General features: G+C 39.5%; 2 protein-coding genes across 8 annotated transcripts in view; one reads left to right on the top strand and one right to left on the bottom strand.

The window, feature by feature from the left end:
- The window catches only part of slit1a (slit homolog 1a (Drosophila)), a 96,867-nt gene extending 92,066 nt beyond the window's left edge, over positions 1 to 4,801 (top strand). For all 4 annotated transcript variants that reach the window (XM_008429661.3, XM_008429659.3, XM_008429660.3 and 1 more), the window contains 3 exons: positions 99 to 387; positions 1,336 to 1,547; positions 1,625 to 4,801. In XM_008429661.3, the coding sequence (XP_008427883.1) occupies positions 99 to 387; positions 1,336 to 1,547; positions 1,625 to 1,863 (740 nt within the window). In that variant the 3' untranslated portion in view covers positions 1,864 to 4,801. The remainder of the gene's footprint in view (positions 1 to 98; positions 388 to 1,335; positions 1,548 to 1,624) is intronic.
- Positions 4,802 to 5,088: 287 nt separating this feature from the next.
- Positions 5,089 to 25,340, bottom strand: LOC103476915 (ATP-binding cassette sub-family C member 2-like). Of its 4 annotated transcripts, none has more exons than XM_017308964.2 (32): positions 22,797 to 25,340; positions 22,001 to 22,177; positions 21,768 to 21,905; positions 21,534 to 21,674; positions 21,324 to 21,446; positions 19,335 to 19,390; positions 19,008 to 19,254; positions 18,681 to 18,859; positions 18,100 to 18,277; positions 17,540 to 17,794; positions 16,962 to 17,027; positions 16,710 to 16,847; positions 16,482 to 16,628; positions 16,315 to 16,399; positions 15,146 to 15,212; positions 14,926 to 15,052; positions 14,022 to 14,198; positions 13,757 to 13,924; positions 13,420 to 13,600; positions 13,239 to 13,347; positions 12,173 to 12,266; positions 10,645 to 10,864; positions 9,719 to 9,873; positions 9,353 to 9,508; positions 8,996 to 9,195; positions 8,286 to 8,412; positions 8,073 to 8,174; positions 7,276 to 7,419; positions 6,398 to 6,556; positions 6,147 to 6,313; positions 5,467 to 5,661; positions 5,089 to 5,348 (listed from the first exon to the last, which is right to left on the bottom strand). In XM_017308964.2, exons 1-32 carry the CDS (start codon positions 22,839 to 22,841, stop codon positions 5,219 to 5,221), a joined length of 4,653 nt encoding a protein of 1,550 aa, XP_017164453.1. In that variant the 5' UTR covers positions 22,842 to 25,340; the 3' UTR covers positions 5,089 to 5,218. The 4 variants fall into 4 exon arrangements, with proteins under 4 accessions (XP_017164453.1, XP_081472632.1, XP_081472633.1 ...); XM_081616506.1 differs by having other exon boundaries at positions 9,719 to 9,828; XM_081616507.1 differs by having other exon boundaries at positions 22,810 to 25,340.
- Between the last annotated feature and the right edge of the window lie 15 nt (positions 25,341 to 25,355).

The raw sequence follows: 25,355 nt of genomic DNA, 5'->3' as shown, positions 1-25,355 counted from the left end.
CATTCCACTCATATCAGCCCTGTGTTTGCTGTTTGTCTGTGAGTCAGAAGACTCCTCTTCCCGCATATAAACTTTGATTTATCCATCTTCTCCTCCAGGCATGCCTGTGGATGTCCACTCTGGAACTTTCCGTCTCTGGCAGATCCAGAACGGTTCCAGCTTCCACGGCTGCATCCAGAACCTGTACATCAACAACGAGCTCCAGGACTTCACCAAGACTCAAATGAAGCCCGGCGTGGTGCCGGGCTGTGAGCCCTGCAAGAAGCTCTACTGTGTCCACGGCATCTGCCAGCCCGACGGGTTGCAGGGGCCCGTGTGTCACTGCCAGCCAGGTTGGAGTGGCGCGCATTGTGATCAGCCAGCTCTCAACCCTTGCCAGGGCAGCAAGTACGTTAGCAAACAGGGAAGCTGGGTCAAGTTTCACGTGCTGAACATACGATCCCTGGAATTGTTTCGCCATGCGTATTACAACCACAAACTTTAATGTGTTTTATTGGGAGTTTATGTGACAGAGCGACACAAAGTGGCAGTAAATGTAAAGTGGGAGGAAAAGGATATGTGCAGCCTTGCATTTTTATTCAGCACTGAGTCATAACTTTATAGTCACTTTTTGGCTCAGCTGCACCTTGAAGGTGTTTAAGCTATGTCTTTACAAGCTTAACACATCTGGGGACTGAAATATTTGCCGATTTTCCTTAACAAAACAGCTTAAGTTCAGTCAGACTGGAGCTTATTCTCAATTGGATATAGATCTAGACTTAGATTGGGTCGTTCTGAAGTTTGATTTTAGTTTGTCTGATCAGAGGAGGATCTTCAAAACTGCAAAGAGATCGTTTATGACTTTTTTTCCGCAACTACTAAATTCTTGTCACTCCTCCATAAAGCCCAGATTGGTCGAGCGGACATCTAGTCCTGTGAACATATTCTGCCACCTGAGCTGTGGATTTTTCCCTGCTGCTTCCAGAATTTGCACGCTGGATTGAGCTTCTTTACATCTTGAGATATTGTTTTATAATGCTGCTTCAGAACTATCCACAACTTCATCTCTGACCAGTCTGATGTGTTCGTTGGCCTTCACAATGCTGTTTGTTCAGAAGTTTGGACGTTACACAAGTTACACCCAAGCTGGTTTAAACCACGTCAACTCCAAAACAAGACATTAAAGTTTATGGCTGTAACATCATAATAAGTGTCTGAATACTTTTGCAAACCATTAGATAGAGCACTGTTACCTTTTTCCTCATTATTGATTACAGTTGACGACTCTTGTTTTCTGCTTACGAAACAACATCAGTTCTTGGTAGGACGTACTTAAACCAAGTTATCTCCTCTCAGGTGCGTCCATGGAAAGTGCATTCCTCTGGACCTGCAGTCATATCGCTGCGAGTGTGAAGAGGGCTACCGAGGCGCGTTATGCAACCAGCAAGGAGAGCTGTTCAATCCCTGCCGCCGCCTCACCTGCAAACATGGCCGCTGCCAGATCTCCGACAGCGGAGACGCGTACTGTCACTGCGAAAGCGGCTACACGGGGGAACTCTGTGATGCAGGTTTGTTTGTGCTAAGGACAAATACTTCAGAGTCAGTGAAATGTTCGGACCAATAAATGGCTTGTCTGTTTTTAAAGAGTCCGAATGTCGAGGTGAGCCGGTGCGAGACTTCTACCAGGTGCAGCGAGGCTACGCCATCTGTCAAACAACCCGCATGGTGTCCTGGGTGGAGTGCACCGGAGCTTGTGACACGGGGAGCTGCTGCGTCAGCCAGAGGATGAAACGCCGAAAATACACCTTCGAGTGCAGCGACGGAACGTCCTTCACCGAGGAGGTGGAAAAGACCATCAAGTGCGGCTGCGTGGGCTGCATGTAGCACCGTTGACCCGCTCTTCCTGCCGCTGCTGCAGAGCAGAATATCGAAAGCAAGGAAAGAAGGAAGGAAGGAAGGAAGAAAACTGCTGAAAGGTGGAGGAGAGAAAGCAAGAACGAAAGAGATTATACAGAATATATATAAAACCTCTATCTATATATTATGGACAACAATGTTTGTAAAATAGGACATTTCCTCTCCTGTGTGAGGATGTGTGACCTACATTAAAACAGAAACACCCTGAGCATCAGTGTAGGTGTGACAACAACAAAAATAAAACCATAGTATCTGCAACATTGTTCCAAGGGGTCCAGAGATTTTGTAGGTGTTGCATTCAGAGTGAGGCATCCTTCCTACCCAAACTATCCCATAAGAACACTTCATCTATCTGTGAGGCCTCCAATGGCTCAGCCACCATCATCCATCTTGAGCCCACGGAGGTAAGAAGGACAAGAGGGTTTATTTTAGCTCTAGAGATAAAAAGAGAGCCGAGTCTTGAGTTGAGCTTGGCTTGGTTACCTGGACAGTGTTGGACACGGGTTGGATTTAGTTGAAGACGCCACCCAGACCGGTGCCATCATTTCTCCACCAGGATACTGCCCTCCGATGCTTACACCTACATGTCAGAGTGAACGTAAGGGGAAAAGGGAACCTAGGGTTTAAGGGGGCTGCAGTGTTGTGAGTTTGAGGCGAGGAGAAGAGAGATGTTTGCCATAAACTCCCACAACATAGAAATCCCCCTCAAATAAAGACTGCACGGACTGGCAGCCGGACTCATCTCTGTGAAACACACGGTCACACAAGCGTGGTACACAATACAATCCCGACGTGGCTTGGAAGGGCTGGTGTGGCGCAGCTGTTCCCCTTTTGTTCATACAGTACAAGTGGCCGTGGCAGAGTCAGCGCCCCCCAGCATGTATCGCCCCAGGGTGGGGATGTTTTGCATAATCCTGCAGGAGGCCGAGTGACCCTGCTCCCATCGATGCCTGTAGTATTAAACCACCACAAACTGTTGCATGTGTGGAGAGTTTGCCAACAAATATGTAAAGATTTTTTCCGTATTATTATGAAGATTATTACAAAAGGTTCAGTCATCTTTTGTTTGTTTTTATTTTTATTCGACTTTCTTATATATTTCTTTGTTATATTTTGTTATAATTTGTCTCATGACGTATTCTAACTTCTTTAGTTGTCCTTGCCCAGTTTCCCACCCCATCCTATATTGTAATGCCTAACAGATTCTAATATATATATATATAAATATATATAAATATATTTGTATTTCATTTGGTATAGTATTTTTCTATGTTTAAGAGTACGTCTGTGTTAGGAAGCATTTAGACTGGTGGAGAGGCATTCAGTTGGTTTCCTAGTTGTTTTTTGTTATCTGTTGATCTCACCTTCTTCTCCAGCAAAGTAATTATTTGTACGGACATAAAAGGCAGTATTGGTCTAGAGAAATTGTGAAATATTGTATATGTTGTCTTCCATGTGAATATTACATCTACTTCATGAGAATCTGTGCTTGTTTTTAATTTATTTTAAGCATAAGTGTTGCTGGCATTCAAATTTGAAAATAAGGTCCAAAGAAATGCTCAAAATGACAGCAGGAAAAAGTGCATGGAGTGTTTCTAACGTCTCTCCATAGTGAGCTATGACAGTGGTTTTTTTTTTCTCCCCTGAGGCTCAGATATTTCTACTGTTTAGTGTGAGCTTGGAGCTCAGAATGAAATATCCCACACAAATTTGTTTTGTAAATTAATTGCCTGACCACACAGAAAAGCGTTCATCTGTTTCATGTTTCTATGCGATGGGCATCATTTTTACCATTTTATTCTGAGAGATGTTTGCCATAGAACGAAGGTGTATCTTGTTTGTTCTTTAGCTAAGATGGGCTCAACCGATCATAAGCTGCTGTCAAGCCTCAAGAAAACAGGATGAAGTTGCCCCTGTGGACACTGATCATGTTAAGGTGGATCATCCTTATATTTCTTTTTTTAGGGGCGACTGTGAGAAGCATTACATGCCAACTACTGACAGATAACAAGAAAAGGCCTGGACACGTTTACTGTCTGTCAGTTTCGGACTGGTTATCCTCACAGAAAAGAAAGAGAAGAAAAAAAAAATAAAAGAAAAGATGGCAGTTTTCGTGAGCAGTCGTCAAACCTGAATGTATAAATGTGTATAGATAAATATGAGCAATGCTTATTCATAAAGTGGTAACTTTTAGCTGTTATTTAGTTTCCAATGTAAGATACAGGAAATTGCATTTAGAGAGTGGCGGCCCGACAGAGTGCTCTGTGTGGGACTGCGTTTCTCCAAATGCCTCATTATGGTGTAAAAGGCTGCAGTACAGTCACATCTTACAGGTTCCAGTTCATATTGCTACCCATGCTAACTTTGTTTTTGATGCTGTTAATGTGATGCCAGTGGTGTACAATAACATTACAGAAAAAAATCTGTTGAACCATACTGATGAGCAGTCACTGTAATATTTAGGCCAAGTGCCTCATAAAGGCGCATTTTTTTAGTTAAATGTGACTTTCTCTTCGTGGCTCTTCTCATTCCTTTGCACTGATCTGTACTGGACTGGTGCCGATAGACCTCATCATAGACATCTTAGTGGTGTTTTGCTATATTATAATGTAATTCCATAATTTGGACAAATGAACAGAAACAGATTTTTTTTTCCCCGTCCTATTAACTATATACATAAATGTTATTGTGAACAACACACCGTCTCAGTTGTATTAAAATGGTGCAAAAGCTAAAGAAATATCCCTGGTCAGGTTCTGTCTGTTTTTCATGTTGCAGGACTGATTTGGGGGAGTTCGACTGAAAAACGTCATTATGCTGAATGTATGTAGTGCCACCGACAAAATGTTTACCAAATCTCCACTCTTTTCATTAATTAAACCTAAAATGTGTGTGCTTTTAAGAATGATTGTCTTTTTTTCGTGTGGCTGATTTTTATTATTTGACAGTTATTTTCCTCTTTTACTGCCTGAATTTGTTTACAGTAGAAAATAATAATAATTTTTTTTTTTTTGCTGTCAAGCAGATTCTAAAATAAGTGATAGAACAGCTGCGTTGTACCAAAGTCAGGCTCTCTTATTCTCTTCTGTTGAGATGATGCTCATGCAGAAAACTAACAAGATCAAGTTTCAAAAGATGAAAATGCCACTTTGGTATATGAAGCATGTTTACATAAACAGTAACAGTAAGGCGTTATTCAAAACTTATACACATATAGTTTAATTTGTGTTCTATTAATATACATTAAAAAGGTCTTGAAAAGCAGCAAGAAAAACAACAGGAAATTAGGTAATCTTTCAAAAAGAAACAATAAAAGTGCTTTTTAGAGCATTGTTTCTCTCTCATGTGTTATCCCAGCATCCTTTGCCATGGAGTAGAAATGACCTCGCTTTTCCATCAGATTGCTTGGAGAATCAAATTCCACAATTTTACCAGCATCAAGGACCATCACCCTGTGGAGCAGGAATGTCATATCCTTTAATGCTGGCTAAAATATATATACCTCTACTATGTGACTGGATTGGATATGAGTCAGGACATTTCAGACTCTTGTGCTGAACTCGGACTCACCTGGAGCTGTCCATGATGCTGTGCAGACGGTGGGCGATGGTGAGCACCGTGCAGTGGGAGAACTCTTTGCGGATCGTAGTCTGAATCAGGTCGTCTGTCTCCAGGTCAACGGCTGCAGTGGCCTCATCCAGGATCAGGATTCGAGACTTTCTCAGCAGAGCCCGAGCCAGACACAGCAGCTGCCTCTGACCGACACTGGAAGAGACGGGCAGATGTTCAGATCTTATCTGGAGCTCTCAGAAAATGTCTGTGTACAAAGTGTCTTGTATGTCCAGAGCTGTGACAAAGTATTTGCCCCATTAACAATGTGCAACAATATTTCAGTTCATCAAAAAAAAAAATTAGATGAGACAAAAATGATCAGAACAAATACAAGAAGAAACATCTAACTAAACTAACCTGGTGAATGCACTCTGAACTTAATAACTGCTTGTACCACCATTGGCGTAAATCACTCTGTGATCAGTATGTATCAATTATTATATATTATTTAATCATTAATATTATATCATTGTATATTTACAGATAATTGAACCTTTCCAGCAATTTTCTGAAAGCACCGAGTATAATCTGAGTTAGACATTTACACATTTTGACTTCCTATATGTACATTTTTCTGCAGCTACATCCTATGCAATGTGATTTGAATAGTCAGCACTGTTTAAGTTTATGCTGCCCACCTGAGGTTTTCTCCTCCCTCTGCAACTTCATGCTGTAATTCTTCCTTCAGTCCAGCTACATAATTCTTCAGATGAGACAGCTCAAGCACTCTCCACAGCTCCTCATCGCTGAATTTGTCAAATGGATCCAAGTTCATCCTCAGCGTCCCAGAGAACAAGACTGGATCCTGCGCTCCAGAAGCAGATAGGTTAGTGTACCAAGCAGAAAAGATTACCTTGTTTCTGCATTTGTTTTTGTCTTTGATGTTTACCTGTGGGATGATTGTGAGTCTGTTTCTTAGATCGTGCAGTCCAATTTTAGAGATATCTACATTATCAATTAGGATACGTCCATCAGCTGCTTCAATTATGCGAAACAGACAGTTTGCCAGGCTTGATTTCCCAGCTCCAGTGCGGCCCACTATACCAATCTGAAGGTAATGAAAGAAGAAAAGAAATACAATCTAGTAAGTAATGTGTATAAGCGCTATGATGAGTCTTTTTGGTGGATGCAGTTAGGTGGTGCATCTCAAAACATCCAAAAATACAGTTAGAAGCTTTTCTACTTTGAAACCAGCTTTAACCTTTAGAGGAATTCCAACCACATTGCTGTTGGTCATGACACAATTATAATTATTTTAAGTGCCAAGTATTTTACAAGGATTGTAATTTTCTCTGCTTTATGTTAGAGCTATGGAAGATGGTTGCAAAAAAAATGTATTTGTCTTTTTAACTGGTTTCTGTGAACAAATAAAATCAGGGTTTTAAAAGCGCTCTGTTGGCAGAATGTCTGAGTAATTCTACTGGTATGATCTCAATGCAGTAGTGTGTGATGAAAACATTTTCTGCAGATTACATTTTTCTTAAGTAATTTGCCACGTATCCAATGTGCTATCTACACAAACATATTAAAAGAAGAGATACCAATTAGTCAAATGGGAGGATTCTATTTTAAATGAATTACAAAATATGCTATAAGTTTCCTTCCTGATTGTTAATCACAGCTCCTGTTGCGTTGTAAGAAGAAACCAAAAAATAAATAAAAAAGTAAAATGTAAACAACTCTGTTGGTTTAGGGCTTATTCATTTCAATTCTTCAACAAAAAAATTATATAAATTGAGCAATGTTTCGACAATGAAAGAGACAAACTTTCTCAGTGCCACTGATGTCACAGGAAATTCCTTTCAGGACCAGGTCCAGTTCAGGTCTGTAGCGGACCTTGTAGTCTACAAACTGCAGGTTTCCTGCCTCAGGCCACATCTCTGAAGGTCGATCCTGAGTCACCCAGGGAGCCTGAAGAAGAAGAGCTGATGATCTCGACGTCTTGTCCCGAAAAACTGTCTAAGCACTTTTTCTGGTACAATAATGTCAACAGAGTCCTTGACATGATCCTTGGTCATGTCAAGGACTCTGTTGACATGATCCTTGAATAGTTTTCAATGTGTCAATGCAGGAGCCACTATTCTGTCTGATGTAAGACCTTAATTAGGCCACTAGGTGTCACTTGTATGTTAGAAAATATATGTAAAAAGCTTGAGCTGCTTTTTGCTGTTTCACTGCATCATGATTGACATGTGTGAGCTAGACTTGTACAAAAACTAGTTATTGGTAAGAAATAAAGTCTTGAAGTAACCAGATAAAGCCATCTGAATTCATTAGACTTTACTAAGACAAGATGGATTAATTGATCAAATGGTATATGCATCAACTTCACTCATTGAAAAACTCTTGAGTGCAGGCATACACTGTACAGATGAAGCCACTGAAATTAAAAACACCACCAGCTAAATGAGCTTACAAAAATTCTTGAGATTTTTGCACAGAAAAGTCAAAACTTTCAGCAAGAAATGCTAAATATTTTCAACCAACCTGATAGAAACAGATTTCAGCAAACAGAGAACAGATGTGAAGCTAATATAGGCAAAACTGTAAAAAGGACAACATACCTCATTCTCAAGCTCAGCGTATTCACTCACTCTTTCTACGGCTACAATATTAGTCTCCAGCTGTGAGGTTATGTTCACCACAAAGCTGAGGGTTAGAGTTACCTGAAAACCACAACAAGGCACAGAAATTCAATTAACGTGTTTTGGGTTATTCATAATACTGTTATTCTTGTGTAATACATTTTGCTTTCTGATCGGGATCGAGTGACTCACATTGAGGGCATATGATATAGAGAGGCCAACGAGGCCGCTGTCAATGGAGTTTCTAGAAATGACAGCAAATATAGCAGCAAAAAACACCACAAGGTTTCCGAGAAACTGCAGGCGGACGGCCAGCCATCTGTTGAGCAAACAAACACTACCAATAAACATAAGCACAAATGTATGCAAATATCCCTGTCTGAGCCTCATATTGAGAAAGTGGGAATACAATATTTGCTTACCACATTTTTAGACTAATTATAGGTTTTGTTATATTAAGAGGTAAAATGGGTGCGATATTTGAGATATCTAATGTCCAACTTGAGGTCTGCACATAGAAATCTAATCAAGTGATAAGATGGGCAGACTTACAAGTACATGGGTATTTTTGGAACAGGTTCCACCGTGGGGACCTAGAGAAATACTTGAAGTTGACACAAAAATGCAAACTTTGGGTGGGGCTAACTCTAAGTTATAGATTTGGAGGTCCCATAGGAGCCAAAATTGGCAACATTTCTGTAGGCCCCATTTGGCAACCCATACACAAGTTCCATGTTTTTGATTTATGGGATGAGTGGGAGTTTGTTTTGCTTACGGTTTCAGATAAAAGCCACCAAAGTCCATGATGTGCCCGAGCAAACATGCTTGTTGTGCTATTGTACAACCAGATAGACATAAGAATCACAGTTTGGTTGTGTTTGCAGGTCCCCTTCCATGCTGACCTGTTTGACATGATCCTTGAATAGATAGTTTTCAAGTTTTCGTCGATGGTTACTTCATTGTGTTTCATAAATCGCTCCTGATGGTTGTAGGCTCTTATCACGGACAGACCTGACATGGTCTCGCCAAAGTGGGAATATATAGGAGAGCGAGCGACCGACTCCAGGCGGCGCAGCTGTCGTGAAGTTGGTATGTAGAATCGCTGGAAGTGAATGGAGGAAAAGGAAATATAACAGGTTAACACAGACACTCTTTAATACGACCACGAGTCTTAAGTCCCTTCGAGCCAACTCAGAGTTTCAAAGTTGTGTTAAAATTCAAGTGATAGAAAATGCTGCAATTTGCATATTATAACTCACTTGTACAAAGAAGTAAATCACAGCCAGAGGAATGATGACAATGATGAAGAGAGGAGTGGAAAGACAGAGGAAAACTATTGTCCCCAGTATGCCCAGCAGATGAATGATCCAGGAGCTGAACAAATGAGGAATGGTTTCATCTATTGTGAATATGTCCTGCAAGAGGTGCAAAATAAAGTTGGTATTTCACAGTTTTTAAAGCAGAAAGTTCTTAACAAACAACACTTTAAAATTGTGAAAATCTGAAAGGACCTTATCTATTTTTTTTTTTTCAAATAACATGTTTTTTTTTTTTAAAACTCATACATGCTAATAAAAAACTCACAACAGACAGGAAGAAATATGGACAAGATGATTCAACCCCACCTTTGCGAAGCGGTTGAGGATTCTCCCAAGAGGCGTAGTGTCAAAGAAAACCATGGGGACTCGAAGGACATTGTTAAGCAGTCTTGAATGCAGAACACGAGACGCGTTGACTGCAGCATTGGTCAGGAGCAGCGTGCCAAGGAAGACAAACAGACCTGAAATAAAATTTTAAAAAAGAACAATACAAAGTTGTCTCTGGACAAATCCCTTTCATTTTGCACATAACGATGGTTTCAGCAGTTCAAAATAAAGACAACAATGATCAATACATTAAAAGTAATCAAAGCTTGATTTCATACTTAAAAACTTCCATAAGGGAAAGTCAGACTCAAATAGTGCTACGTTTGGTTGAGTAGCAGGGCTGACAAGGGAAAGACAAAATGTTGCTGTTCCTTCTCCAGTTTCAGCCTGAAGCACCTCCCTGAGGGCGAAAGCTGGTGATGCTTGGACAGGACATTGGGTCGCCTCCCAGTGTCTGGAAAACCTCTCCAATAATTTGTTATATATGAGTTCATGGTTGGCTCATGGATGGGAGGATGCCAAGATTTTGTCCTTCAAAACAATCCTAAACCCACTGGTACATTTGAGCTTAAGTGATAATAAATCAAACTTTTGATCACTGGAAAATAAAAAATGTTACATGATTTTTTATTTTTTGTTAATCATAGAAAAACATTAAGCTTAATCCATGGCGTCATAGCAACAGCCAATTGTTCAATTTGCAAGCAAGAAAACCTTGAAAGTACTGGGGAGTTTTAACTTTCTGTGGTGCAAAATGCAGTTTAAACATATATTAAAAAAAACAGCCAGTAAATCAGCATTAGAGCACAGCACACAATTTATTGTTACTGTAACTCTGCAAAACAATATTTTATGTGTTGTATGACATAATTTGGAACAAAAATATATAAGTACTGTTTAATTACCCTGAGCCATTCCAAGAGCACCAAATACCCCCACCCTGGTGTCTCTCTTCTTGGGAGAGTATGTCTGGTTGTAATACTCCACTGCATCATTGGTCCAGTCACTCAGCCACAGGTTTTGACCAATAAAGGCAACATTCTGCATGACGTAAATGAAGAGGGCCCAAAAGGCATATCCCCAGCCCATGGCCTGCACGTACTGGAGCCAGACTGAGAATTTAACCTGGATGTCAAACAGAAAACAAACACCAGGGAAATGCTTTTAAATTTTCTAGCTCTAAAGCAAAGTGTTGTGAAAAAGCATGTTTATTTTATTTTTTTATCAAAGTCCATTGACACTTAAAGAAAGACTGAACCTTCTGTAAGTGTCTGGGTTGAGATAAGTTAGTTAAATATGACGTCTGAAGAGTTGCTGATTGCACGCTGTGTGATTATTGTCTGTCATTGTGTTAATGTTGCCATGTGTTGAAGTGACTGTATCCAATTCTTGAGTTTGAATGACATGCAAGTTTATTAATTTCTGCTCCCTCGTCTTCTCTTTCTCTTTTCTCACGCACACTCCGTTTCCAGACAGTAGAAAACACCAAAGACATGTTTTCTTTGCTTAGCTTCTGAATCTAGGCTTAAACACATGGTCTGGTTGTATGACCCATTGTCTTCCTCGGCTTGGATTTTTCCAAGAAGGCTCGCCCTTCCGAATTCTCTGGTGGAGCCCTGATTATTCTCTCTTGCTCTTTTTTTTTATTAAAGAAAATTCAACTCTATTAATAATACCACTAATAACAAACGATTCCTCATAATTATCGCATAGGCTAAGCATTGAATACAAACATTGGACATTAGGGGGCTAATGTTTCAGACCTCAAATGCTAATTCAGGAATATGTTCCCTTCAGAAAATCAGATGTGCGTTTAAAAATGTCAATAAATCAATAAATTGCAAAATAAGTCATTAATGTTATGAACTGGATTTTTCCTGAACCAGAGGTTGAATTAGTCAAAACAGCTGATAGGGAGATGTAGATGAAACTGGGGTTGCTCTTTTACAGACATCTGTATTGATTAGCAGACTCTATCTCCAGTGGAAACTCTCGTCAATTTCCAGGAAATGGGCAGGAAAAGATAACTGCAGGTTACCGATACAGAACAGTGGACAGTATCAGTATATGAGTATATACTGGAAATGTATTCTCTAGGATCTGTATGGATTTTGAAGGTCCTGCTAGTAGCATGTCTTGGAACATTTAAAGAAGGGTTTAGAAAATACATCCCAGCCAGAGACAGACAATCTGGTAAGAAACATTGACTCATGCGGGTCCTTATGTATAGCACAGCCTAGTAAATTTGATGAGCTTATGATCTGATACGCTGAAGGTCAAAGGTTATCAGTGGAAAGGCCACACTCTGCCTACAAGTCAATGCGATTGGCATCACTAGGAGCTCAGGGAAGGTGCAGCAGATGTCAGAGCAGAAACTGAAAATGACAAACACCCTGGGAGTACAACAGAATGAGGCTGATAAAAGATGTATACCTGTCCTGTTTCCATAGTCTCCTTCTCAATTAGCCTCTGACCTTTCTTTGTGTTTTCAAGGGATTTTAAATTGCTGTTTTTTCTTAATCTGGATCTACAAACAGCACAGAGCAGAAGAGAGGAGAAATGGAAGAAATAAGTCACCGGCTCAAATAATATAGCAAAGCTTTGAGCAGAAAATAAGTCTTTGTTCTTCTTTGGAATTATTCTTTTTACAGTGCCATGTAATTCCAGAACAACTCTCCTTACAATATATAGAATGTGGGGAGATCACATTTTATATATTGTGCCTATAAAATACACATATACACGATATATGTGTATATGTGTATTTACACATATATTGTGAAATGCCTATAAAAATATTCACCTCCTTTGGACGGTTCAACACCTTATTGCTTTTGTAAATAAAATAATGGTAAATATGATATTTAGTACAAACAATAAAAAAGTACACTTTAATTTCAACATAAAAAATGATTGAAATATTTCACTGGAAAAAAAACAATTGAAATCGACTGATCAAATTCAACAGAATTTGAACAAGTGTGACCAGCTTCCCACAATGTGAAATGGAGATCACCTGAGCAAAGTTGATATGTGTACCTGGTTCATCAATATTCCTGCTACATTTATAACATGAAGACAAAGGAAGAGTCTGAACAAATCAGATAAAAAGATCACTGAAAATTAGAAGTAGGGATGGATACAAAGAGATATGAGACAAAAAAAAGAGCTTTTTTGATAATCCTACAACATGCTATGTTTGGTAAACACCAAAGACTGAGCTGTTCTGTAGAGAATAATTCATAATTTCCAGATGTGCCAGTCTGATGAAGCAGAGCCACACAGACTCAGTGTGGCTGCTGAAATACTGGAGGTGAATATTTTAGTAGGGATCTACTTCATTACACTTTATTTATCAACTATATATGTTTTTACTCTCAGAGTTGTTGATTGCAATGAAGTTTTACATGGAACCATCACTCTGTTTAATATAAACTAAGCTAAGTAAAAATTTACAGTGGGGACAGCCATTCTCAGCTTTTGTACAGTTGGATCAAACCTGCTTCTGCTTCCTCTCTGGCTCCGTCGGAAAACATCGTCCGCCAAAGAAACGTCCGTCTGGTCGTCCTCTGAGTCAGAGATGAAGTCTTCTTTATCATGACATCCATCTAAAAGGATAGTGATAAAAATGAATCTTTCACCTAACATTTATTATATTGAATGGGAGTTCATATGATTACCTTCTGAACTTGTCTGATTACTTTGCTCTGAGCCGTAGGTGTCTAAAAATTCTGAGAAAGCTCCTTTACTATCGCGGAGGCTCTGGTAGGATCCCACCTCAGAAACCCGTCCATTCACCAAAACTACAACTTCGTCTACACAAGGCAGGAAACTAACTCCATGAGTCACCAGGATACGAGTCTGCAGAGACACAAAATAGCATTAGGTCTTTATGGCAATATAATCGAAGCCATTTAGATCCCAACTTTACTGAAATCCCGGGGAGGGTTTTTCAACCTATCCAACAAGATCTTGTCCAAGCTTTTATCCAACACATTAATTCTTCACATTACAAACCTTGTCTTTCAGAAGTCCATTGGGTCCAATAACTTTATCAAATAGATGCTTTCCTACATGAGAGTCCACAGCAGACAGGGGGTCATCTAGTAGAAAAATATCAGCCTGACTGTAAGCTGCTCTGGCCAAGCTGACGCGCTGCTTCTGACCTCCTGAGAGATTGATACCCTACGAACGCAGATCTAATGTATGACACTTACCAAAACATTTCATGCAAACAATCCTAACATTGTTTAAATTCTAAACTATGAACACTTAAATCTACCTTTTCTCCGATCTCAGTGAGATCTCCTGCAGACAGCAGCTTGAGGTCGGGGCCCAGAGCACACGCCTCCAGTATGTCTTCAAACCTCTGCTCTTCGTAGGGAGAGCCGAACAAGATGTTATCCCGCAGAGTGGCATTTTGGATCCAGGCTTGCTGTGGTACAAATGCAAGAGAGCCCTGGGTGGAAATACAAAAGATCCAGTAACCATTCTTTTATTTTAAAAGCTGTGCCAAATGAAATTTAGAGCTTAGAGTTCTCTATGACTTTCACGGGTTCACTTTGTCTAATGAGTGTCAACTGTGTGTATTTTCTGAGAATAAATGTGGTTCAGCCTGTTATGGACATGGCTGTTCATGAGACATGTGTATCATACTTTTTAAAAAAAAATTTATAATAACACAAAACCACACATTGTTATTTCGCTTGGCTATTTGGCCAGGCTTGTCAGTCTGCTATCTGAGCACAGCAGTGACCAAAGAAGTTTTGGCACTACTCTTGTCCACTTAATTTCCACCCGCAATTTTTAACATATTTTGGATTGCATCCGTCTTTTGAGTAGCTTTTGTCTGCTTGTGCCATTAAGCTATAGACAATGGGTGTCCAAGACCAGTCCTCTAGAGCCACCATCCTGTAACTCAGATGTATGCATACCTGCTCCAACATGCCTGAATCAAATTAGTGGCTCATTACCAGGCCTCTGCAAAGCAGAATGACTGCTGGTGAAGGAATTGAGCCACTTGATTCAGATGTGTTGGACCAGGGATGCATCTAAAAGTTGCAAAATGGTAGCTCTCACAAGCTCACATTCTTTAGAAATCTGCCAAGTATCGTTTTAAACTAGTTTTTTTAATTGCCACTTTTTTTTCCCTAAGTAACGCGTAAAAACACACAAAAACATATTACTTGAATGTTAATGAAGCCTTTGGTCCTGTGCATTTCTCCCAGGAGTGCCGACAAGAGAGAGGACTTCCCTGAGCCCACAGCTCCTACTACAGCTACCAGCCCGCCAGGCTTAATGCCTAGCGACACACTGGGAAACAAAGGCAGAAGTAAAGTGAAAAATACAGTGGTTTTAACAGCCAATTTTGTGGCCACAGCTATGAACTCAATACAACAGACATACCTTTTAAGTAGAGGTTCAGAGTCTTTTTCCCATGCGAAAGAACCATCACATATGCTGACAGCAGAGTCTTGGAAAAGAAAACACATTAAAACAAATCACCCAGTCAGATTCCTGGCCATAGGTGAGACCATCCTTTATTTCCATGCATAGTATGATAAAAAAAATAACCAGGTGTTAATTTGCATGGTGAAAAGTGACCAGCCCCCAAGCTCCAAAGACCGCCTCTTTGGAGCTTGAGGTTCACAGACATGAGGTTCACAGATCAGGCAGTTACATTTATTTTTCTTTTATTGGGACCTGCGAAAGCAATGCCTACTGAATGGAGTAAATTGATGTTGTTCAACACACTAGTGATAACACACATGCTCTTCAAAGCATTTTAACTTACACACTGAGGTTTGCATACTGAATGAAGTAAGTCACTTGCTAGGAATAGTCCGCATGCTACAGGCATCATTTTAGCTTACGTTAGCATTTTAGCTAATTTTAGCCTACCCATTGCTGTTTGCATACTGAATGAAGTATGTTAGAGATCAACATGCTACTGATGACATTTTAGCTCATTTTGACTTTTATAATAAGGTTTGGATCTTGAATGGAGTAAGCTATTGTTAGTCAATAGGGATTTTTCACATTTTAATGCACCATGCTGCAAGTTCAGCATGGTGGAGCTGAACTTGCAAAGTCAGTTCTCATTGTTGCAGAGGCGTGATGAAAATTGCGTTGTTTTGTTCTAACCTCATGTCTTCCATTCCGTCTTGTTACAAGTCCCCTGATGAGCTTTTTGCCATGCAAATCTTTTGTGTGATTGGTCTGAATTTCATGGGTGTGCTCATTCCGAAAACAGCGCTACTCAACTTCCATAAGCCACTTTTCTGACTATCTGTCAGAATACCAGTTTTTCCATCAAAGAGCAGATTTTGAGGGGAAAATCTGCTCTTGAGTGAATCAACACTCAGATGTGGGCCATCAGAAGCCAGACGAGTCTACCTCCATAAACCAGCTATGTAGATGTCCAACAGACACTGATCAGCGCAAGATTCAGCACGTTTAGGAATCTCAGTTCCCACTGGATGGAGAGATGGTTAAGTGTCAACCGCTAAGAACAGAGAGTTAGTTTGGAGGGGTGTAGTACTTTGCATAACAAAACAAATAAATGGTTAATTTACCAAAACTAGAGTCGTGACGCACAATGTCGCTCTCAAGATCATCTCCTCCCAGAAACTTCTCCAGTCTCTTCTTAGACACCGCTGTCTGACGTGTGAAATCAACAGGTAATTATAGTTTTTATTACAGCTCTGACTTGTGTCCAAGCTGCAGTTAAAACAGTATTTACCTGCACAATGGAAGCTATGAGCGTAGGAAGCATGCTTAGTGGCTGTCGTAGAATGTTGAACAGAGAGATCGAAGTGAAGGCTTTCTCAGCAGTTAATATGTTGTCTGAGCTCACACCAACAAACACAGCAAACGTGGCCAAAGAGACCTGCCAAAAACCACAGGCCATGTTAGCATCAAGGACCTTTATGGGCTTTTACTAACTTAGCAAACCTTTAAGATGACTCACTAGAGTGGGGGCACAGTTGGAGATAAAGGTGGAGAAAGATGTGAGATAGGCAAACTTCCTCATCACCTTCAGCTCTTCTCCTCTGATATCTTCAACTTGAGTCTGGAAGGACGGCTCCCACGCAAACAGCTTCAGAGTCTGGTAAAAAATGAAGGGCGAAGTCAGAAACATGGGCGTTGAAGTGGACCCCGAAATATCTAAATATGTCAGAAAGAATTTAAGTATATGATCATTATCAGAAGAGGGGATTACCTTGATTCCGTTCAGTATTTCATTCATTATTTTTAGTCTCTTGTCTTTAGACTTCATGTTTTCTCTCTGAAAACAGATGTAATGCATTTCATTATTAATCGCACGTAGCAAATATCAAAAATAGAAAAAACTCTAATACCTTAAATAAAGCTGCAATCAAAACAAGTTGTTGGAAGATTATCAACAATAGACACCTAAGAATCAGACCCGAGAAAGATCATGAACAAGGTGGACACCTGCAGATAGCTACAAGGCAAATGTCAAAAGATCAAAAGAAAGTCTAGCCTTTCCAGACTGACATTAATCAATTAGATTGCTACTTACCCGTACTTAAATTTTCAAAGATTGGAGAAAGATGTGATGCATAGAGACATGTTTCATTTTTAGTGACTGATTCTTTTTGTGGTAAAGAGAAGGAATCCCCCATCTTGTTTTTACATTTTGAATACAATTGTTATCTATATCAATTTTTTTTTTTCAATCTCATAACACAATTTTAACAAAAAAGAAATATGGAATGTTATCGCACAAGCCACATTTGAAAGGTGCATGAAGAACTTATTCGCAATTCCAGTGACCTGAATTTTTTTGGCCTGGTTGGCTAACAGTCCGTTGACCGGCACCATTAGCACCATTACTGCCAGCCCAGCTAGTGTTGAAGGTCCCAACTCCAACCACAGGAAAACGATGGACACAATGATCTGCAGAGGGCAGGACCACAGCAGGTGGATGAAGTTGGTCACGTCGTTGAAGCGCTGGGCGTCTGCTGACATGAGGTTTACAGTTTCTCCGACTGTTGACTCTTTGCGGTTGTCATTAGACATCACCAACGCCTTTGAAAGAAGATAGAGAAGAAAGAAAGAGGGAAACAAAATAATGTTCAAAGCTGAATAAGATAAAAGACTAAAGCTGCAGTTGGAAGTCGTATATCCGTCTGTAGACAAAAGGGCTGAATTTAAAGCCAATAGTTTCATAGCTACAAAATACAGCAAATTGCATCAATGAAGTAAATGAAAAATGTTGTCTAAGTTTTGGGAGTCTTAAATAAATGACAAAATTGTTTACTAAATCAAAGGTTGGAGTTTTAGCTTAATTAAATTGCATAAAGGAGTCATTGTGATGTCTTCTCTGCCGTTACCTTCTTGTACACGGCAGCCATGAGGGCAGCTCGAACCTTCGTCCCCAGAACGAAGCATCGCCGCACATACTGCTGCAAGACCAAAGATTGTAGAAGAGCCGCCACCAGCAGCAGCACAGCATAAAAATACCCTTTCCAGGCATAGCTGGATTTGTCCTGAGTGAAGGAGATCATCAACCTGAGCAAGAGAATAAAACATTAACCAACATATATATTATGATCATGTGACACTCATAATGTTCTAGGTAATCCTATGCCTAGGAGTGTTTTCCTCTCTTACAATTTAGTTTCTGTTTACTTTCGTCTCAAACTGTCCTTGTGTTATCAGTGGATGTCTCAACAAATCAATGAGGAGTAAACAGTTAAACTATACAGGCTTAGACATTCACAAGCTCAGACTGGATCAAATTTTAAGTCAAATTTCTCTGAGCGTATTGAAATTGAAAACCTCTTTGTATGGGGATTTAAATAGATTTTTAAAAAAGCTGGTAAGTCAAACTAGATGGGTTTTTTTTAACTTTTGTTAGCAGAGCAGTTTAGCTACCTATGAACTGTCGTTTATTCCTGCAAATCTAACTTACTTCAGGAGTTGAGGACTGACAAAAGCCAGAAGATCCTGCAGAAGTTTGAAGAAGGCAGATTCAATCAGGAGCCATTTAAATGACTTGTAGATGGTGGTAATCAGCCATGAATTTGGATAATTTGTGTCCTCCTTCTTTTTCTTCTTCTTATTTTCATCTTCTTTCTTTCCTTTTTCCTCCTGATGTAAAATATGTAAGCACATTCTTTAGGAACACAACAGCATATGGGAACCACCTGGAACAGAATTGGTGTTGTTCTCGAAAATACAATTATTATTGGAGATTAAAGACCTGGACAGGTTGTTTGGTGTATTTAAAGGCTCTCACCATCATCAGCACGTCCTGACTCACACCTTTCCCCAGACCGTTGCTGTGAGAAGGTGCTTCCAAAGATTTGCCTCGATTTTTGATCAGTTTATCCTTCAACTCTTTTTGAAATCGGATCCAAGCTTTACCCAACTCAAACTGCATGTGATGATTGAAACGCTGGCTGATGTAAGAGGCGCTGTCCACCTCGTTCAGCTCCCACATGTCCTCCTGAACCAGAGGGGTTTTGTAGCCTTTCACCATCATGCTGGAAAAGTATCTAGAAACCTTAGATTATGCTACAAAAAAAGGTTTGCTAGAGGTTTTTGGTTGTGGTTGTGAATTTACCCATTGAACCAGTTAAAAGTGACTCTGCTCAAGAATGTTGCACCAGTCCCTGGATTCTGTAACACAAAAAAACAAAGATGTAAATGGATGTTAAGGACAGTGTTGTAGTACTCGAGATCGGTCTTGGTCTCGAGACCATTTTTTTGATGGTCTCGGTCTCATCGCAAACTCGACCGCATTTGGTCTCAGTCTTGTCTCGGTCTCAGGCACTGAGGACTCGGCATTTTATTTCAAGACCAGTCGAGACCGCAACTGTGAAAATATCACTAAACGTACAGCATACTATTCAGTTTATTTGTTAACATCTTTGTTTTCAGTGGATGCAAAATGCACCGATTAAAATCCAACCAATAACGTGACTTGCCAATTACGTGTTTCTGTTTCTCCCCTCTTCCCCCACCTTTCACTCGCACGCGGCGCTCCAAGACATGTGCAATGGTTTTCTCTGAGCAGTTGAAGATGTATGTCTAATAGCAATAGAGTAACGCTGCATAAATCATAAGAAATCCACAGCTAACTCAGCAGCGCCTCACCTTCACAGACGGTGGGGACAACGTCTTAACATTTTTCGTCACTTAGAAAAGTAGCTCAAAGAAAGGTAAAGGTTGACGTGATGTTGGCAAAGCTAGCTGTACAGAGACACATTATTTGTGATGAAAAAAAGTCACTCACTGCACTTAATTATTGTGCAGAGATGTTGACTGACTTCTCGCAAGTATGGGACAACGCTGTGTCCAAAAGTCTGCAATATATTCACTGAGAGTCGTTAGTAGATTACCGTATGCTGTCAGAATAGCATACATGCAGTGAGTACCATACCTGCGCATGAAGAAGTCCGACAGTCAGAAGAGTTGTCAGTTCACCATAAGCAACAAGTTATGATAAAAATAAGTCATTAAATTGTTTTCCATGATAACTTCATAGATATACATGTGTTGTCCTGGTTTCAAAATGTATTTAAAGCAAGGTCTGGCTGAAGCTGCAGTCAACTACAACACACGCCCGTGTAAAACTCATTAACCTACTTAACCGCTAAGTCAGGATGCCATACAACTGTTAATAAAGTGTATGATGATCTACGTCATGATTCTATGTTGCTAATTTAAAAAAATATGTAATGACGTGTCTGACAAATATAGCCATGAGTTTGTGCTAAGCATATGACGATCTGACAGCGTATGCTGACCTGACAGAACACTCTTCTTTGTTCTTGTAATCCTCTGCGTACACTGCAGTAGCTATCATTATTTTATTTAATTATATACATTGATATTTTTTAATTAAATAAATAAAACCCAAGAACGAAAGAGCACACAGAGCATCCACATTGCTCTTTGATTGTTTTCATTCAAAGTGGCAGCTGTAATTGTAGTCTGTCATGGTGTCAGACTGCCTGGCTTCATATAGCAGGAGCGAGGGTGAGAACAGTCACGGTGAGCGTCTTGTGCTTGGTTACTTCTTGCTTGTTGCTCCTTGGTCAGTGTTCATAGTTGAGCATCAGGGCATTACCTCAATTGCTATGTTTATTGGTGCAATGGTGGTTTCTGACATGAGCAATATGGGCAAACACCCAGGGCATTATCTTTTTAGGGATGGCACGAGACCACCGCGGATCGTAGAGTTTGTTCTGCTTTTAATACTGGTAAAATGTATTAATATCTAGTATTTAATATCTAATATTTAATATCTAGTTGTTTTTATGGGAATGTGGATCTTTCAGATAAATTTGAGAAGCAATTTTGATCATATTTCACATTTTATCGTATCATGTAGTGCGGGGCGCTGGTCTTGGTCTTGACTCGGTCTCGACTTCCCTCTGTCTTGGTCTTGACTTGGTCTTGATACACTCTGATCTTGGTCTTGTCTTGATCTCGGGTTATGTGGTCTTGACCACAACATTGGTTAACAATATTAGATTAGGTTTATTTTGTGCTATTGCAGGGTGACTTTGACTATTTCAAAGTAAAATAAAAAAGAACAAAAATTAACCTTTTTCACAAGCTCCTTTGTTTCTGGAGAGATGTCAGCCAAAGCGGAGAGAATGAGTGCTATCACCTCCAGACCAAAGGAAATGTAGAAAAGAGAGAAACGAGGGACATCTCTGACCTCTCCCTGGGTGTGAAGATGTTAAAGAGTAAGAGAGATGTTGTGTTTAATATTTCATTTAAATAAACACAGCTGATCTGTGGTTGCTCATACCAGCCTGAGAGCTTCCCGTAGGAGGGTCTGGAAAGGGAAAATGTCACAGATGACAAGGAGAAGCCAGAAAAGGAAAAGAGAAGCAGAGTCTACTGCTCGTTCTTTTCGTCTCACTCCTTCTTGACACAACGCCAGGAGGATCTGAAAAACAAAACGTGTCAAATCGCAAAATAGTAAATAATCTTTACATCTTAAATATTAGAGCAAATATCTGAACTAAAACCTAAACTTTACCCATGTGACAGCAAAGAGGACTGGGTTCGTGTAGTGTACAGGAGAATTTTTCTCTGCTGAGCTGTTTGGACCAAAATCTTCTACTAATGTGACAATCAGGCCTCCAATGGCCGTCAGAAACAGCAGAAACACGACAAGCTGAGGAGGGAAGAGAAAGATCAGACTGATTATAAAAACGTTTCCATCTCAGCATCAAACACTGAAAGAATTAGAGTGTTTTAATTATACAATACCTGTTTGCAGAGGTAGAGCTTAGTCCAACGTTTTGGATTTACTTGTAATCTTTTACATAAAGACATGAGGTTCCATGGAGCGCATAGCCAGAGGAAGCCCAGAGGGATCCAGACCAGAACTGTCTGTTCCAGACATACTGGGAGGTCAGGGTCCTCTCTCTCCAAATAGGATGCATTCTGAGGTACAAACACACATATGTACACACAGGCATCATGAACATGTATTTATTGGTTTTGGAGAAGAAAGCTTGTTTCAAACAAATAAATGTCTTATAAATATCTATGTCCTTAGAGAAATGTGCATTTCTGATTTGTAGCACCACAAATCAGAAATACTTGTTATGGTTGGTGGACATGTTGAGTCATGTCCAGGATGAGTTTCATTTCAGTCATATGTTCACCATGTGCACACAGGGGTAAACTATAACCTCTGTTACACTTTGTACTAGTTAACTTAACTAGTATAGGATAATCAACTAGTACCTAGAGTACTAGTTCACTTTAGTCATCTCCTAAGACTAAGTGTCTTAAAAGTTGGAAACACTGACACCAAGCTGAAGAAACTTTCACAATGTTTTATGCCTAATTAAACATTTAAATTAGTTTAAACATTTTAATAATGATAAACTTTAAATATAGAATCTGTCATTTTTGTAATTACTGGGTTGTGTTTGGGAAGATAAACATTAGAGATTGCAGACCAGACATGTTTATGCATCAAAGCTAATCACCAGACTCATCTTGAGACACAAAGAGCTCAGCTACACTTTTAAAGAACATCAACAGTTAAACCCACCCAAAAGACTGACCCGCAGTACTCCTCCAGAAACGCAGCACACATCGTCCGCTGTGTCGGCTTCACTCACGGGCGATGATTTGATGACCAGGCGCCTTGTGCCCTCTGCTCCACTGCAGACACGACTATTCCCCTCTGTCCACCCATAGTGCAAAGACAATTACAGGATGTGGCTGTTGGGGACTTTGATCCTGGATCCTTGAAGCATAAACAAAGTCTCTGCAACTTCCTTATGAAGAGAATATAGAAGTTCAGAAATTACACTGAAAAACAGCAAAAACAAAAAAAAAATTGTGGTTAGAAAAAGTGGTGCAGGGCACCTCTCTTTGATTCCGTTTTCGTTTTCCTCCATGTGAACGAGTCTAGAACAACACATATTTTTCAAAAGCCAAATGTAATCAAGTTCTCAACTGACATGTTTATGACAGCTCTGCCGAGATGTTTTTAAAGTCACCAATAAAATATCTGCAGCTCACTAAAAGATCTGTGAAAGCCAGGGGGTGGGATTGTTTGCATGAGCCTCCTACATTATCCATTTTGTTGTTTTAACTTGAGCGAGGCTAGGGTTGGACTTGGATCCACAGTGTACACTGACTGAGCATTTCTATTCTAGTAAAAGTGAGACAAATGAGATTAAACTTTTATTATTTGGGAGGAGAAAGTTGAAGAAGATTTTGTAATATGCAATGCAGAGTTCAAAGCACACTTAAAGACTCAGTGTAAGCTGCTGTGTTAGTTTAAATGTACTCACTTTGTGTTACCAAAGGAAACTGTATTAAATGAATAATTACAACTTGGCTGCTATAGCTTTAATAATAATCGGGCATTTTGCTTAATGAGCTATCCCGGTTTATTAACACCTCCGCAAAAATAAATGCAAGTTAATGCATTGCACCAAAGTAGAAAAGCTTTTTGCACAGTGTGTTTGACTAGTCTTAATATCAAAATAGCATATTACTTAAATATGTTTGTTTCCTGGCACAATAAACCTATCAAACCCAAGCTCTCTTCCTCACTCTGAGAAAAGTTTAACCATAACAGAATGAGAGCAACACCAAGCAGAGACAAAAACGGGTGTGCTTGAAGGAGTAACTTTAGAGGTTTTCAGACAGGAGCACTATACCAAATGTCAAGTGGTGGTAGCGTCATGCTGAGAGCATGTCGTTGCTAGTTGTTTTGGTGCATTGCACAAATGGATGGAATAATGAAGATGGAGAATTACCTCAAAATTCTTTCTCTCCGCATTTATTAAACATGCTTTCCAATAAGCCCATATTTCTGTATTAAAAATTGTATTGATTTAATAGCTGTTGGCAAAAAAAAATTAACAAAGGCTTCAAAATATCAGTCTGTAATTACTCTATATAACATGTTTGACTTAGTAAATTGAGCATCTGAAAAAAATAAAATAAAAATAAATAAATAAATAAATATCAGGCTGATTTAATTTATGTTGCAGACCTTGGGAAAGCAGGCTAACAGACAAAAACTGGTGGGTGTATTTGAGTTTGTAGTCAATTTTGATATTGTGGGGAAAACAAAAACTACATTTTACAGTCATTACACTTACATTTGCAGTTCATCCTGAAAAAAAGGGTCCAGATAAACAACTAAAAGCCCCAAATTCATATGATTTTCATGTCTCTGCTAGTTAGCTGTAAACCTCTGACCGCCAAGATAATTGAAAATAAATGTGCAGAAAACCGGAAATTGTTTTGGTCTGCAAAACTGTGTAGTAAACCAAAAGCATCTTGCATTTAGATTTAGAACATCATTCAATAATAGTTATAAATAAAAGTAATCAACTTTTTAAAAATAGCTGAAACCACAAACTCCTCTCTTGTCCTGGCGTTTTCCGACAGCTTCTTCCTTATGATGGTGGAGCTGCTGGCAGAAACCAAACCTGTTAAGTTTAACTCAAAAATATTTTTAATCGATTGATTTTTGTCAGACATCTTGCAGGGGTGAAATTCTGACTGGCTGAACTACTGACATCACTTAATGCCTTACAAATGCATGAAATGCGTTTTTCAGGATGTCTTGTTGTTAATTGTTGCTCCGCATATGATTAACACACTTAATTTCTTTGGAAGTAAGAAAAATTAGTAAGACAGCATAGAATCAAATGCTTATTTCCCAGCCTTATACGACTACCCAAATATACGATGAGGGACATCCAAATCACCAACATTATAGTGTTGAACTGAATTTAGAAATAAGGTGGTTATTCTCTTGCTGCATCACTGAGGTAAGAAGCCAACTGTTCTGCAGTGGGAACTTCCTGTGGTCCTCATGGACGGTGAGGTAGGACCCTCAAAGGTGAAACTACTCGTAATTACTGCTCAAATATGAGAAGAAAAAAAAAAGAGCAAGAATTTGCAATGCAGTTCATTTAAAGGTTAATAGCTTGATAACTTAACATGTACTGATTTCATAAATAATGCCAGTGAAGAAAATAAAAGGCCCTGAAATGAGTTTGCAATATTTTCTCCGAAGCCTTCATTTTCACTCTTACCCTCTTCACCAACCAGTAAGCGGGGCTTTTAACTGCCTTGTTGC

Source organism: Poecilia reticulata, chromosome 15 (genome assembly GCF_904066995.2).
Source record: "Poecilia reticulata chromosome 15, P_reticulata-male-v2, whole genome shotgun sequence".
Taxonomy (NCBI): domain Eukaryota; kingdom Metazoa; phylum Chordata; class Actinopteri; order Cyprinodontiformes; family Poeciliidae; genus Poecilia; species Poecilia reticulata.
This window is presented reverse-complemented; position numbering and strand designations above follow the sequence as displayed.